Source organism: Toxorhynchites rutilus, chromosome 3 (genome assembly GCF_029784135.1).
Source record: "Toxorhynchites rutilus septentrionalis strain SRP chromosome 3, ASM2978413v1, whole genome shotgun sequence".
In the NCBI taxonomy this organism is placed as follows: Eukaryota; Metazoa; Arthropoda; class Insecta; order Diptera; family Culicidae; genus Toxorhynchites; species Toxorhynchites rutilus.
In genome coordinates this window covers 123,691,343-123,706,970 of record NC_073746.1, presented here as the reverse complement: position 1 = coordinate 123,706,970, position 15,628 = coordinate 123,691,343, and the positions used below count along the sequence as shown (strand labels likewise).

Below are 15,628 nucleotides of genomic sequence, written 5' to 3'. Positions count from 1 at the left end.
GACGTAACAACATTGTCATACGATTGAGGTAGAGTCAATAATAGATGACTTAGGCCATCTACACACTAGGCAACCTAAGTTGGAAAGCAACTTAACGAATCTGTCAAAAAAGTTGAGAACATGTGTAATCAAATGGGAGCATACACACTAGGCAACTGGCAACTTTGGTCGGACCAACTTTTTCGATTCAACTCAGCATGTCGAGTCGCGCGCGATTTGTGTCGGCAACCTTTTCGTTCAATTGGTGTTGACGTTTTGATTTCTGCGTTCATTGAATTTCAATATCTGTCAGTGGTGATGCAAAACAGTGTTTACAATATTGGCGCATCTGTTTCTATGAACGAACGAGATGTAAGTATTTTGCTACTTTGGTTTAGTTTATATATAATATATATTCGTTTGACGTTAGGAAATGCAATCAATATGCAAGTTCTCTTGATATACCGTCCGGGAAGAGTGCTGAATTGGTCAAGGATGCGTATAATATTGGAGATATAGCAAGAAGCACAGAATCCGCTGGATGTGTTTTTCCAAGTTAACAGCAATTGTTGCTGTCTGTTGTTATCAGCGAGCCGAAATAAGTATGTTAGGTAAATATGTCACCTTTAGCTTGATGCCGTCGGTTATAATAATAATTCAACAAATACCAACAGATAGCCTAAGATTGGATAATTCTGGTCAGATTTCCCGGGAAACCGTTATCATCCCTGATTCTCGATTGTACCATGTGCGAAGGTGCGGTCTGCGAATATGTGACCCCTGGGAGAATTTTTCATATTTAGCGTTAGTGTATACATAAATCATTCTTTAGAAGAATTGTTGAAAATTTTTCGGTTTTCTTTATATAATTCTTTTCGGCTGTATTCTTATTTCAATGATTTTTTTATGTTTGTAAATATTGTTTGCTGGTTTGTGGTATTACTCCAACGAAAAATAAATATATACATCCATTTTTTAGAAATATTTAGAATTTAGAAAAAAAGCAGAACCCAAAAGAAATTCTGAAATCTATTGTACACACGAAGGAATATTAACACAACGGTACATTTTTTAAATAAAAATGGTATTATTGTTTGATATATGAGATGAAACACCTTCGAAAAAAGTACATCCAGGAATGCCAGATAAGCAGATTTTTTTTCTGCTATAGTGTAAATTGTATTTCAAATGTGCCCTTTTGATTCTATTGTAGTTTTAAGAAGCCGCGTATGCATTCAATTTGATTCGATGATTTGTGAAATTAAGTTTTTATTTATTTTTTCTTTGCCTGGTGTCAAGAAAAATCCCAAGTAAAGTAGTTTTTTTCAAACCAATTTTTCATAATTTGCTCTCCGTATGATTTTTTCGGCAGTTAAATAAATGGCATCTCTGCCAGCGATTAGGCAGTTTATGATAACGGATAAAAACTTAACGAATTCATCGCGTTCGAGTTGTCTCAATGTGCAGAGCTGAGTTGGCGATGCGATTGACATCGCCAACATAGATCGGGTTGCTGTTGCCTAATGTGTAGACGGCCTTACAGCTTCAGACTCACGTACCTCCCCTCCAGCTGCTCGCAACTCATTAATTATTGCATCGAATGCCGCCAATTTACGTTCCATGGAATCCTCCTCGGCATACTTCAGGCACAATAGACATTTTCGCAGGTACGTTTCGGTAACTGCGCCCTTTTTCTCAAATGCGGTGCACAGTGGCGTCCACATCCCCGAAGCGGTTGTTTGCAGACGGACATACTTCAAATGAAAATTTGCCAAGCATTTGACGCTTGTGTTCCGAGTCTTCGTATCCTCTTGCTTCCATTCCGCAGACCGCAGATCTTCCGCTGTCGGTTCCTTCTCGATCAAATCAGACAGATTTTTCTCTGCAAGAAACAGCACGATCCGAAATTTCCAACTCGCGAAACCCTTCCCGTCAAATTGTGGGTATGTTACTTTATCGCCTTCCATATTGTGTCTGGGCCTATAACCTTTTGGGTTTCCGGAAAAAATAAATAATACCGTTTTACTTCGAGAATTCTATTTATTGAAAACGAATAAAAACGCGTTTAGTCCAGGACATTTTGTTTGTGACAATCGGATGTTTAACATATCGAAAAGACATGAGTCAGATCAAACAATACATGTTCATAGATATAAATACAGATAAAGTTCTCTATATATTCGATCAGTTGGAAAGTTTTTCTTCTACAGACAGTACACTTCGTAGTTACTTTTCGTGATTGACCAACGAAATTGTACACACCGAATCGCGCTTGAGAGTAGCAACGTATCGTAGGTAGAAAGAGAAAGAGAGAGAGAGAGAGAGAGAGAGAGAGAGAGACGGATGCATCGTCGGATCCGACTGGTAGGTCTGCAGGTCAAGCGGGAATCCACGGCAGGTCGGCACGTGGCAATTGACCGTTGCTGGACGTCTCCCCTCTTTGTCGCAGATCGACAGTCCCAGAACGATACCAAAGTGGCACTGTCGAGAGAGATGTACGGATGTAAGGATGCGTGCGGAGAGGCTCTCCTTTGTGTCTATGTTCAACCTGGCCAGAGGGTTATCGCTGGTCATTTGCGCTTCTTTTTCTGTAGAGGCCTTGAACCACTGCGACCATTAGTTTGATCTATTGTAGTCTTTTGTACTTAGTGGTAGTCCACTAAGCCGAATGGTGTGGCGGTCAACCTGAAGTTCGCCGAAGGATCTTTGTCCAAACTTTTCGTAACACAGACTTCTAAACCAAGCAGTTTTGGAGAAATTGGCATTGCAAATACATGAAAGTAGGGAGAGCTTTTGTTCCCACCGAAATGTATTCCCTAATAGAGATTCCAAGACTAAGGTGCCTGGGGGAAATCGGCATTGCAAATAAATGCAAGTCGGGGGTATTTTTGTTCCGATTGAAATTTGTTTCCCTAACACAGACTTTAAATACATGGAGCGTGTGAAAATTGGCAAGGTGTCTGGGGAAACCGGCTTTGCAAATAAATGCAAAATGCGAGCACTTTTATACTCGCTTGCCTTTGTATAGTCTAGAATATGTTTCCCTAACACAGTCTTCTAAACTTAGGAACGTGGGAAAATCGTGCAGACACTAGAGGCGAATAAACATTCAAGTTTAAATCATCTGTTGTATAAAAAGTAGAAGTTGAAGTTGTTGATTCATGCAAGCCAGGAACTTCTGCACCCGCATGTTTCGTTTTGCACTCCAGAAAGCGTTCTTCAAACACGGATTACGGCAACGCGGCAACGAACACATCGCTTTGGCTCGGTTATTCAAGATTGAATTGAAGGATATGCCTTCATATCCTCTACTCACTGAATTTCTACGCATACCATTTGATGGTTGGGCAAAATGTTGATAACCGTTTGCTGCGAAAACGCCTATTGATTAAACAATATGCGTGCGACGTACATGTCAAAATCAAAACTGAGTGCCTGAAGTTCATCAAATCCAGCAAATTAGCGGTTTGAGAAGTACATACACTTGAGAGATGCAGACTTCAGAGGGAAATGTAAAATAAAATAATCGTTTGATAATCTTCCGTTCATATATTTTGTCCTAGGAATCATACCAAACGTAAAAGGACAGTCACTAAAATTTACTTGTAACGGAGAACATAATCTATCACAATGTATGAATTAACCTTACATGGCATTTATTCAGTCTTTTTACTCACAAAGCAAATAAATTGAATTCAGTTGAATTCGGAAATTGTTTCATTCAATCAAAAATTCAATCAATACAAACATATACCTTGCGGTTATATCATAGGTATAACCTACCCATTTTTTTCATGGCAGAGCACTTTTTATAGCAAAAACATTTGACGGAGCACCTGCATTTTTTAATCAATAAAACAAATCCTAATTACATTGACATTACCTAACAGGGTACAACTCTATTCCGGTTGCGCGTCACAGATACACGACATCTGACCCAGAATAAAAAAGATAAATCATTATATGCCCATTGAAATTAACTTAACGAATATTTTTTATGTAGGACTACGTCTTTGATTTCTATATAGGAGGGTCACTCTACGAAAAATGTAACGTTCATTAAGAGTTTTCAAATGCATATAACGCTGAATCGTTCTTACGATATATGTTATGATATATACCATTAGACGGCAAATTTGTTGTATTTTTTTCGCTTGAAACATCAACAGCGAAAATAATGAAACAAACGAGCAATTCAGCAAGTAAAAGAGGTATGGTTTGCGAACGGATGCAAAGGTAAATAATGTATTATGCATTCTTCCTTTCAACTTCGTTCCCATAAATGTTGTATGCAACACAAAATTGTGTGCAATCGTTCGTTCAATCAAACAAATTAGCAAGTTCTCTTACGGATGTTGAAGTAATCAGAAGCAATATTTCATGCACGATCAGAGCAACGATGAAAGTGTCACCCATACAGTGATCGTTCGTTAATTGGGTCGGAAAATCAATGCAATTATCGAATTAGACTCGCTAACTGGACTGCAAAACAGCAAAAGCAATACTTCAAACTGAAGATGACATCTATTGTTGATACATAACTGCTTTGCAGCCCAGTTAACATACGCCCTGTTATAGATAAGTCTTGTTGAAGATAGTCCAGTTGGCGAATGACTCTGTCCTCTTATTTGTAAGAATTCCAACACTTCTCTTCGTCGGTTATTTCCTCTGGGGGTACGTAAAGGACCGTTGCTTTGTTAATAAGCAACAAAATTCGGAGGTACTTGAAGAAGAAATAACTTGGATTTTCAACAGTATCGAAGTCGTAATGTTAGTGTTGAGCATAAAGAATTTTGTTCACCGTTTGAAGCGCGTTATCGAAAGAGGGGTAGTCACAACGAAAAGGTCCTAAAATAATCTTTATTTTCGTTTTTTAAATGTAAAAATCGGTTCACTTTGGTAGAAGTTATTAAAATTTGTTGCGTGAGCGTTTAATCTGGAAGACCCCGTATAACAAGCCGCCATTTTCAGGGTTACTATTTGGGGTTTCAAAAAAGCCAAACCAACAGATTTCTGAGCAATTACAAGAATTACAACTGTTTTAAACATCCATAGTCCTACGTCAAACTGCCGTCCGTGCCCCTAGACTCAGACCCTTCTACTTTTTTCAAGATGGGTTTCCAAGTGGGAGCACTTGCTATAACTTCGCAGAGCACCATTTGGAAACCCCTGCTCTAACATAGCGATTCGCCATCATTTTCGCCCGATTTTGCTAATATGATACTTCGAATTCATTTACGTCCCTACTTGACAAACTTCATTCCCTAGTAAATTTACAAAAAAGGTTATAAAGAGCATTTGTACTTCAAGCGACTGATTTACACTCGTCTGATTAGCAGTGATATTTAAATATTATACCTCGCTTATACAGATTCGACCAAGGAACACGATAGGAAAATGTGTATTCTTCCAATGTTCCTTGATTCAAATCATTTATGGGTTGGGGAACCGTAATTATAACGTACTGAATAATTTTAGAGAATTTCCCATTCGATTGGAATGCAAACCATCAAAATCCGTCCAAAATAGTCTTTTTCAAGTCTAGAGGCGAATGAGCTGATTAGTTTTTAAGTCTTTATAATTTAAAACATCATTGCAGTCGTCTAGCTCCAGTTATCAGACAGCAGTTTTTTTAAATGCTGATGTCACAAACACAGTGATTGTGCTCGAATGAAAGGAAGAACGAAATATATATAGTTATGTGCAGAGTTGCCAACTATTATTTTCAAAAATCAGGGAGAATGAAAATAGAAATCAGGAGAAATCAGGATAGCTCATATTGTGTTGTCTGGTAAGTTCGAACCGATTTTTGGAAACGCATGATTTTTAATAGCAGACATACATTTATTCAAGTTTATGAGCACAGTTTTGTTCCAAGATCTTTCGCTATCTTTCACACAACCTAAAATGTAATGCTCCCAGAATATGTTCGCATTCTCGTCGAAAACATGATAAATAAAAGAAATATTCTTTCACGCTAACTTCAAGCTTCAATAAATGTCGACAGGATATCTTCGATAAAGCGAATCGCTTCGGAATATATAGATAATAAAAAAAAACATTATACAGCTTTTTTATGTTAGCTATTATGACAATTCTCATTTCCAACCGGAAAAACTTCGTATATTTATTACGGATAATTTTCATTTTAATAAAGTAAAAAGTACAAAATCAAGAAAAATCAAGATCATTTCAGGAAAATCAGGCGAAATTGGGTGTTTGTCAGGATATCAGGGAACGTGACAAAAAGTGTGGGAAATCCTGGAAAATCCGTTTCGCTGTCAGCAAGATTGTCCACGCTGCTGCCAGGAATGCCACGTCGGCTTCTTCGTCGTTGCTGTTGTCAGGTTGAAACAGTAAAGGGTGTGTCACATCAAATTGCATCACGGAAAAAAACGCTGTAGAAATTTAATTTTTAGGAATTATATCTTCAGCTTTCGCTTATAATCAGATAAGAGTGTATAGATCACGTTGGCCATGCTTCACTGTCAATTTTTCGTAAATTTGGAAAAATGTCGTCGAACGAAAAAGAGCGTCGTTAACTAATCCTGTGCATTCATTTCGAGAATCCGGAGTTGTCACATCGGGACATCGGTAAGATGCTAGGAATCGTCCAATCCACGGTCAGCAGAGTACTAAAACGATACTTCGAGAACCTAACCATCGACCGGAAGGTGAAGAACGGCAAAAATGGATGCTCCGTCAGTGAAAAAGATCACAAGCGCGTAGTTAAGCAGTTTAGACGTGATCCGAGAAGTTCGGTCCGGGATTTCGCCAATAAGCTGAATTTGTCAAGTTCATTCGTCCAGCGGACCAAGCAGCGGGAGGGCCTGCGTACATACAAGGTTCAGAAGGCTCCTAACCGCGACGAAAGGCAAAACATGGTGGGGAAGACGCGAGCCCGGAAGCTGTACACCGAAATGCTGACGAAGCCGCATTGCCTGGTAATGGACGACGAAACCTACGTCAAAGCGGACTTTCGTCAGCTGCCGGGCCTGTTGTTCTTCTCCGCAGAGGACAAATTCAGCGTTCCGGAGGAGATTCGCAAGCAGAAACTATCCAAGTTTGCCAAAAAGTACATGGTGTGGCAAGCGATCTGCTCTTGCGGAAAGCGAAACGCCCCCTTCGTGATGACCGGCACGGTAAACGGGCAGGTTTACTTTAAGGAGTGTCTACAGAAGCGCTTACTACCACTATTGAAGCAGCACGAGGGCCCGACCATCTTCTGGCCAGATCTCGCTTCGTGCCACTATTCAAAGGACGTGTTGGAGTGGTACGAAGCCAACGGGGTCACCTACGTGCCAAAGGAAATGAACCCGCCCAACGCGCCGTAGCTTCGCCCAATAGAGAAATATTGGGCGATTATGAAGCAGGCCCTCCGGAAGAACCCAAAAGTTGTCAAATCGGAGGCGGACTTCAAGAGAAAATGGATTTCTGTTCAAAAAAACTACAACTTGACGCTGTACAGAACCTTATGCACGGGGTAAAGAGGAAGGTGCGAGCATACGGGTTTGGGCTCGAAGTATGAATAAAAAGAAAATGCCAAAAGTTGTTTAATAGTTTTTATTTTACTGTCTAAAATTTTCAAAAGGATCGGTCTACTGGGCGAATTTCTACAACGTTTTTTCCGTGATACAATTTGATGTGACACACCCTTTAGAACAGCCCACGTGTTGTTGATGTTGCATTCATAGGGTGATGGTGATGTCCATAACTATATATCGCCCATTATTTTATTCGGTGGGGATACCAAATCAATTTGTGTACCGTCTGGAGAAGAGTGCCTCTGTATTTTTGCATCGAGGTGTTTGGTAATTTTCTTGGGGTTTCCTGCGGGTGTCTTCTGTCAGCCTTCGCTGACTGAAATTGATACAGCTCGACCGTTCTCCGATCCTTATAAAAGGACACAATTTAGACCTGCGTGTCAGGTCTCTAGCTGGGCAATCGAAAACGGCGATTGGTCCTCGAAAGAGGTGGTGCTTAAGCCAATCGCTTAAGAGAGGACGGGTGGGAAAGCTAACTCCTTAGCTTTCTTCGAGCTGGTCGTAGGTTCCGGGTTGTCTTTGGAAACCCGGTTCCCTACATTTGGTGCCCAGCGTGGGGCCATCTCCTTGTGTGCATCTTGCTCCAACCAACCGTCCTTGAATACGACCTTCTCATTCCCCTCCCCAAACTCAAGGCCACGAAAGCAAGCGCTGCGCGAACAGACACTCATTGGCCGAACAGCTTTGGCGATTGAGCTTTCGCCCTTCTCCAGGGAGGTGGGATGCGAAATCTATGCTTTTAAGTATACTTTCTGGAGTATCTTTTAGATTACTTTTAGTTGTGACTCAGTGGAGGTACACTGTTTATGTTTCAATGTGAATATTTGAACTTAAATATTTAAATGTGACTTTACGAATGACTACTAATTATACTACTAAATAAATAAAAATATAAATAAATAAATATATCCAATAAGACTGTAAATAGATTCCAAAGTAAATAAACACAACTAAATAAATATGCACACAAATAATAAATACGTAAATAAATAATCTGAAAACATCACATGACGATAACAGTTGTGCCAACTGTTACATTATATCGTTTATATCAATACTAAATCGTATTGCTCCTTTTCAGTAGAATTGTATCAATATTGGTATTAAATTAAAAAAAAAAAAGAAATACGTAATACAAAAATAACATTTATTTTTTGCCGATATCAATATGTTTACAAAAAGAACCTATTTTCTTGCCTTCTCGTAATTATCGATGTACCACTGTACCGAGTCTTCGATGGCACTGTCAAAATCAGTAAACTGGAATTCTGGCAGCAGCTTCCTCAATTTATCATTCGAAGCAGTTTTCTTGTACTGTCCGTCTGCTTTGCTTGTGTCGAACTCCAGCTTTCCCTTGAACTTGAACGCATTCGCCAGAGACTTGGCTACATGAGCGATCGTTACCTCCGCTGCTTCATCTACTGAAAGAATAATGGGATCCACGCTCTCGTAGTTTCGCAATACCCAGATAAATAGTTTTGCCAAATCAATCGAGAAGATAAACTGACGGAGAGGCTTGCCCGTTCCGTACACCGGAAAGACCTTCTCTTCTTGTGGTTTCTAAAAGGGCAATTGAGTATCGAAAATCAGTGAAATATTTTTGGTCAGCATGCTTCTCACCTCGGGGTCTTTCAAATATATAATTTCATGCAGACGGTGAATCATTCCGGGAATCACGTGACTCACACCTGGTGTGAAATTATCGTGTGGTCCAAACACATTACACGGAATAACGGATGTGAACATGTCACCGTGTTGTTGGTGGTAGGCACGATTCATAATATCAATCAATCTTTTTGCGTGACTGTAGCCAAAATTCGATTCGTGTGGGGGCCCGTTATGGATCTAGGATTAACATTTTGAAGTCAGTTGAAAAAGATAATTTAAATAATTGGATATCTACTATTTACCATGGTCTCATCGATGGGATAAGGCGTCTTATCGGGAAATATACAGGTCGATAGACAAGAGACAACCTTCCGCACCTTGAATTCGTGACTCAGTGCCAACACATTGTCGTTGATTTGAATGTTTTTCCGCAGAAAATCCAAATTGTTGTTCATGTTGTGGAACAACCCACCAACCATTGCCGCCAAATGGATCACATGTGTTGGGCAATATCGTTCGAACATTGCCCGCGTCGATTGAAGATCGCTGAAATGAAACGAGACATGAAGTAGTTGACATCTAGTGGTGAGCACGTTAGCAGAAACGCTGTTTTAGTTGTGATCGGAACCTTCCGAGATGAGTTGTCAGGATATCATGGCATACACAGTTCTACTCAAGGATGCGAGAGGGATTTAATGCGTAAAAATATTTATTTCATATATGGGGTAAGTGTACCAATTATGGAGGACATATGTTACCAACTTGCCGAAATTGACGAATAAATACTGTATTTTAGTTTAGAAGTATACAAAACTTTTTCTAGAAGTTTGAACTTCTTTAAGTTTTTCACTGATATTTAAATGATTAATTGACTAAATTGTTTACAAAATCTGTTTGAAAATGCCACTTCCATGTACCCATTATGGTAATAGTGTTCCTGGAGTTTCGTAATAAGTGTACCCATTATGGTAATAGTCGGTGTCACATGAAAAAGGTGTTGATAGGATTCAAATAATACTTCAATAATAATTTTTAAATTATTTGCCTCTAAATCTTATTCCTAGTATGCAATACTATGTCGTTGATTCTACGCTCGACAAAATTATGGGAACGGAGCGCGAAGTCGAAGTTCTTAAGTGATTTCAGAAACGCTGTAACTTTGTGAAAAACCAACGCATAAAAATGGGATACACATCATATCAAAGCTTTATTTGAAGCTTCAAATTTTGAGATGTAATACTTGAATGCTTCTACATTTTTGTGTGTATGTGTAGTGGATAACAATACTGGAAAGGAAAAATCCATTTTTTTGTTTTTTGTTTTTGACGTGGGACTACGTCTAACCGGAGTATATGCGGGGTAAAATGAAAACCTAAACACAGAACATGCAGGAAAAATTGAAAGATTCCAAATGCTTATAACTAGGGGGTCTTCGTAGCCACTTGGTTACGCGTTCGCTTACCAAGCGATCGATCGTGAGTTCAAACTCACGGCCCTCAATTGACCATCTTTGTGTTGTTATAGAATAACTACGTCCACGCAACCATCATCAGCGATGGAAATCGATCCACGGTGGAACAAAGATCGATTCATCCATACAACTGCTCTGCTCTGCAAGAAATATCGGGCTGCTGTTCTATAAATAACTCAACAATGATCAATATCAACTGTCTCCGCTGTCCGGTCTGCTAAACAATGGAAGAACAGAAAGAATACCCTTACGCCTAAATGGCTACTACTGTGTAATTTACCATAATGTAATGGAACAGAAAACTTAACGCCTAAATGGCTACTACTAACTACTGTGTAATTCACAATTTATAGAAACTTAAACATATGTACATGTACACGATTAAACCCGGCTCTGTTACAGCTAAATGCTAATGAGCCTAATAAATAAATGGGATAAAAAAATGCTTATAACTCGAACATTTCTTACTGAATCGGAAAGATGTTTGCATCAATTGATACGGAATATTTCTACGATTCTATCGCAATTAATAAAATGTTATGTTTCATTAGATAAACAATTGATTAACTGTGAAATGTCAAGCTCTGTCTAAACGCTCTAACTGCCTAGTTTTGATTGGCCCGATTTACGGATTCCCGAACACAGCCTTCAAAATCAATGAGGCTGTGGGAATCCGCTTAACAAATATACATGCAAGTAAGGGATATTTTTGTTCCGGCTGAAATGTGTTTTCCCATCACAAACTTCAGAACCAAGGTGTCTGGGGAAAATTGGCATTGATAATTCATGCAGGTCGGGTGTATTTTTCTTCCGACTGAAATGTGTTTCCCTAACACAGACTTTAAATCCAAGGAGCGTGGAGAAATTGGCATTGCAAATACATGCAAGTCGGGGGCATTTTTGTTTCGGCTGAAATATGTTTCCCCAACACAAACTTCAGAACCAAGGTGTCTGGGGGAAATTGGCATTGCAAATTCATGCAGGTCGGGTGTATTTTTCTTCCGACTGAAATGTGTTTCCCTAACACAGACTTTAAATCCAGGAGCGTGGAGAAATTCGCATTGCAAATTCATGCAAGTCGGGGGCATTTTTGTTCCGACTGAAATTTATTTCCCTAACAAAGACTTCAAATCCAAGGAGCGTGGTGAAATTGGCATTGCAAATGCATGTAAGTCGGGAGCATTTTTGTTCCGACTGAAATGTGTTTGTCTATTACAGACTTCAAAACCAAGATGTAATCATACCAAACGTAAAAGGACTGTCATTAAATTTACTTGCAACGAAACACATAATCTATCACAATGCATGCATTGACCTCACATGGCATTATATAATCTTTTCACGCACAAAGCAAATATATTGAATTCAATTGAATTCGGAAATTGTTTCATTCAATCAAAAATTTAATCAATACAAACAAATAATTGCTAAGCTAAGGTAGTCCCACGCCAACCTTGCGGTTATATCATAGATATAACCCACCCATTTTTAAAATTTTGTAGATTAACACAGTATTTTATTAACCAAGGTAATAGTAAATCCAAATAACCTTATCAATCAGCATTCATTTGATTCCAAGGATGCTCCTATAGGTTATGTTACTACAGGAAAAAGTTCTGCTAGAATGAAAAGTTTTCCTTTCTATAATGAATACTTTTTCAATTATTCCCAAATCAGAAGGCAGTTTTGAAAATTCCAATAAATTCTGTACAAGCCTCATTTTTTATTATTCATTATTTGGCAATTTTTGCCTAATTTTTGCTTTTGCATTGATCGATTTTCCTCATTAACTTTCTCTTACGATAACCATGGCTTTCCAGACAGATTTTGTGCCACATAATTTCAATATTCAAAGAACATAAACCAATTATTTGTATTCATAATTTAAAAAATTAAGAATATCCGGGATTATAATCTGAAAGAGGGTACTAAATGTACCCTCTCTCAGATTATCACTACAGTATCACTACAAATCAAAAAAAAAATTAACAAGCATTACAAGTTCCGGTTATGATTTATCTTCTGTTAATGAGCAATTATTGCTTTCTTTTTGATATCCGGTATACGGCCGGATACCAAACATTGGCCGAATAAGCAGGATATGGAATATCCGTTTCATCTCTAGATAAGAATGTTATTATGTGCGTCCTGGCTGTAAAATAACTGCCTGCTTCTCGCTGCTAGGCTTTTCTGCTAGCTAAGAATCACGAAGGCGTGAAGGTTGTGGTGCATTTTTCAACTTTTCACTTCTTGTTGGGAACTGAACAAAGGATGTTAACACATTCACCTAAGATTAAATTTTCAACAGAGTGGATCAAACAAATCACTACTGAGCGTTCAAAAGCGCCCTATAATATGCGATTGCACAGCGTGAAAACGTGAGGTACAACCATAATAGCATAACAACCATAACATAACAACGTATCTACAAACATAATAAGAAAATATAGCAGCTTTGCTTTTCAGCTTTGCAGTGATTTCCTACAACCATAATAGGAAAAGGCAGCATTCGATATTGCGATAATTGACACGTAGATGTGAAATTGTACCAATTATGGTAATACAAAAATATATGTTTATTTCGATAAAATCGCATGAATTGGTCGAATCACAATATCAAAAAGGTTGTAATGTATGCGTCTACACTGTGTTTGCATCAAAACAGCCACTTCACAGCATAAAAATATCATTATTTTGACTGCATATTCCTTAGCAAAATGCTAAAGGTGGGTATAGACTAGGGATATATTTATGTGAAGAAATATGATGAGATTTATAGAAATCGCATCAACCGTTTACACTAGCGTGAACTTCTATAATGAATATATTCATATCTTCGGTGAATTTATTCACCTGAAGTAGAACTGCATCCAACTTTAGTGATTTCTCATCAGTGAGAAATTCACAAGCGTTTACATATGCTGAATGTATTCAAGTTATATATACCTCGAATAAGTGTATCATATTTATTCTCACCCGTTTACACCTATTTTCACGTGAATAAATCCATCTATAGCTATAGATCTCACTAATGTAAACCCGCCATAAGAAGCAAGCATCAATGGGACACACTTTTTTCAAACTGAATTTTCAACAAAAGAACAATGTTTCGCACGGAATCAAGTACCAAAATCGACAAAAAAGAGATTTCTGATGTTTAAAAATCATATTATATTATTGCGATGATAGGTACTTCTACCCTAAAACTGGACGAAACGTCCTGAATACTTAAATGGAAGGTTTCCCGAAGATTGAGGAATGATTTTATAGAAATCAGTTCCATATAGTGGGACCATAAAACAAACAAGGATTGAAGATGGACATCTCACAATCATATTCATTTTGATTCATATTAACACATCAGAAGCGAAATCAGTTTAAATAGAGATAAATTGCAAACCTAGTCTAAATTTAATAAACTTATGATAAGTGAATACATCGATCAATATGTGAATGACTGAATTTGAATTTTATTCGCTGAATTCTTTGGAATGCTATAGATGACATATAAATTAGGATCACTTGATTCCCTAACAAATTTTTGGAATAAGAACATAGCTTACGGAAAATACCAGATGAGTGCGAAAAAAACAGATTAGGTACTGTTTTTAAATACTGCCAATGGCATAATAATGTTGGGGGAAATGATTGTTGAAAGTATATTCAGTCAATTACAAATTGAATTAGAGCTCGAATTATTCATATAAACAGTCACAGCAACATAGCTCTATTTCCAGAACTAAAAGTGAATAACCAAAACTCACGTTAGATTCGCCTCTTTGGAACCAACAAATATCCATTTCTCGTCAGTAGGATTTTCCCTCGCAATGACCGTTTCGATAGCCTTCCCAACGAGGCCTGTTCCTCCGGTAACTAGCACCGTTTTGCTCATATTGTGCAATTTATAATCACAGCACTTTCAACTTCAATCGCTCCGTTGATCAACACGTATGTTTGTTGTCGATTGCAGGAACTATGTGACATTTCGATCAAACACGATTTGTTTTGAAATTCAACTGCGTTACGCGTAACGACTAGGGATGCTAAGGATAAGGATAAATCATTGAAGATCTAACGATTCGCGTTGCAAATATTCAGCAGTTAAGGTGGCCGTACACTGTTTGCACGGAGGTCAAATATTTGATATTTTTTGACAGATAAGGTTTGATTTGATATTTGTACAAACACTATTTTGTTTGCCACTCTTCAATTTTAAACGGTAGTAAACAACATCAAACACCGAACATGGAAAAAAATCAACTGAAATATCCAAGGTAACCTAACCATGTACCGACAGGTTCGAAGAACAGACTGAAACAATATTTTAGGCATCCAATAATTGAATATTTGCTTGTCGTGTTTTGTGTAGAATATATTTGATCAGTACACGTTGACCAAATTTTATCTGTCAAAAAGAGTCAAATATTTGGCTTCGGTCAAACAGTGTATGAGCACCCTTAGGCCTGGCGCAAATTGAGACGCGTATAGCGCGAGTAACTTGCCGCGATATAGCGCCTGTTTTTGTGGCTAATGAAAACAGATAGAACGGCGCAAATTGGCCAGATGACGCGAGATTGTGGAGCGCTCGTGAGACACGACTCACGCGACGCTGTGGCTGAACTACAGTTTCTCGTGCTGGTCATGCCGGTTGTGGTAGTTGTGTTGGTGAACAATCATATAGTGCGGTGAGTTTGCCACTGTGTGGTCGTACCGGTCGGGTGATTGTGTTAGTAAATAAATATATCGCGCAAATCTGTGTGAATCAGACATTGTATGCGAGTGGCACGTTATTTACACCAAACTGTGACTGAATATGCGCTCCACCACGCTACGTTTGTGGCACGTATGAGTCGTGTTGGTAGTCTCGTGTTCGTTTACGAGCGCTATACGCTTCTCAATTTGCGCCTTGCCTTATTTTTATTCAAGCTTTTATTAGCCTTCAGGCGTGCTTATCTGGAAGGAGTTTTCTTTGATTCAAACACATAAAAAGCTTTGATAAATGTAGTCTTATTCTAAAATCCGATTG

At 38.4% G+C, this 15,628-nt stretch overlaps 1 protein-coding gene and 1 long non-coding RNA gene across 2 annotated transcripts; one reads left to right on the top strand and one right to left on the bottom strand.

Moving 5' to 3' along the window:
* The first annotated feature begins 203 nt into the window (after positions 1-203).
* On the top strand, positions 204-963 carry LOC129778419 (uncharacterized). Its single transcript, XR_008743432.1, has 3 exons — positions 204-351; positions 410-590; positions 654-963. It is a non-coding gene; the product is annotated as an uncharacterized LOC129778419 (long non-coding RNA).
* Positions 964-8,649: 7,686 nt separating this feature from the next.
* Positions 8,650-14,591, bottom strand: LOC129777668 (probable GDP-L-fucose synthase). The gene is made up of 4 exons (XM_055784073.1): positions 14,367-14,591; positions 9,434-9,677; positions 9,144-9,368; positions 8,650-9,083 (listed from the first exon to the last, which is right to left on the bottom strand). Exons 1-4 carry the CDS (start codon positions 14,492-14,494, stop codon positions 8,709-8,711), a joined length of 972 nt encoding a protein of 323 aa, XP_055640048.1. The 5' UTR covers positions 14,495-14,591; the 3' UTR covers positions 8,650-8,708.
* Positions 14,592-15,628: the final 1,037 nt, after the last annotated feature.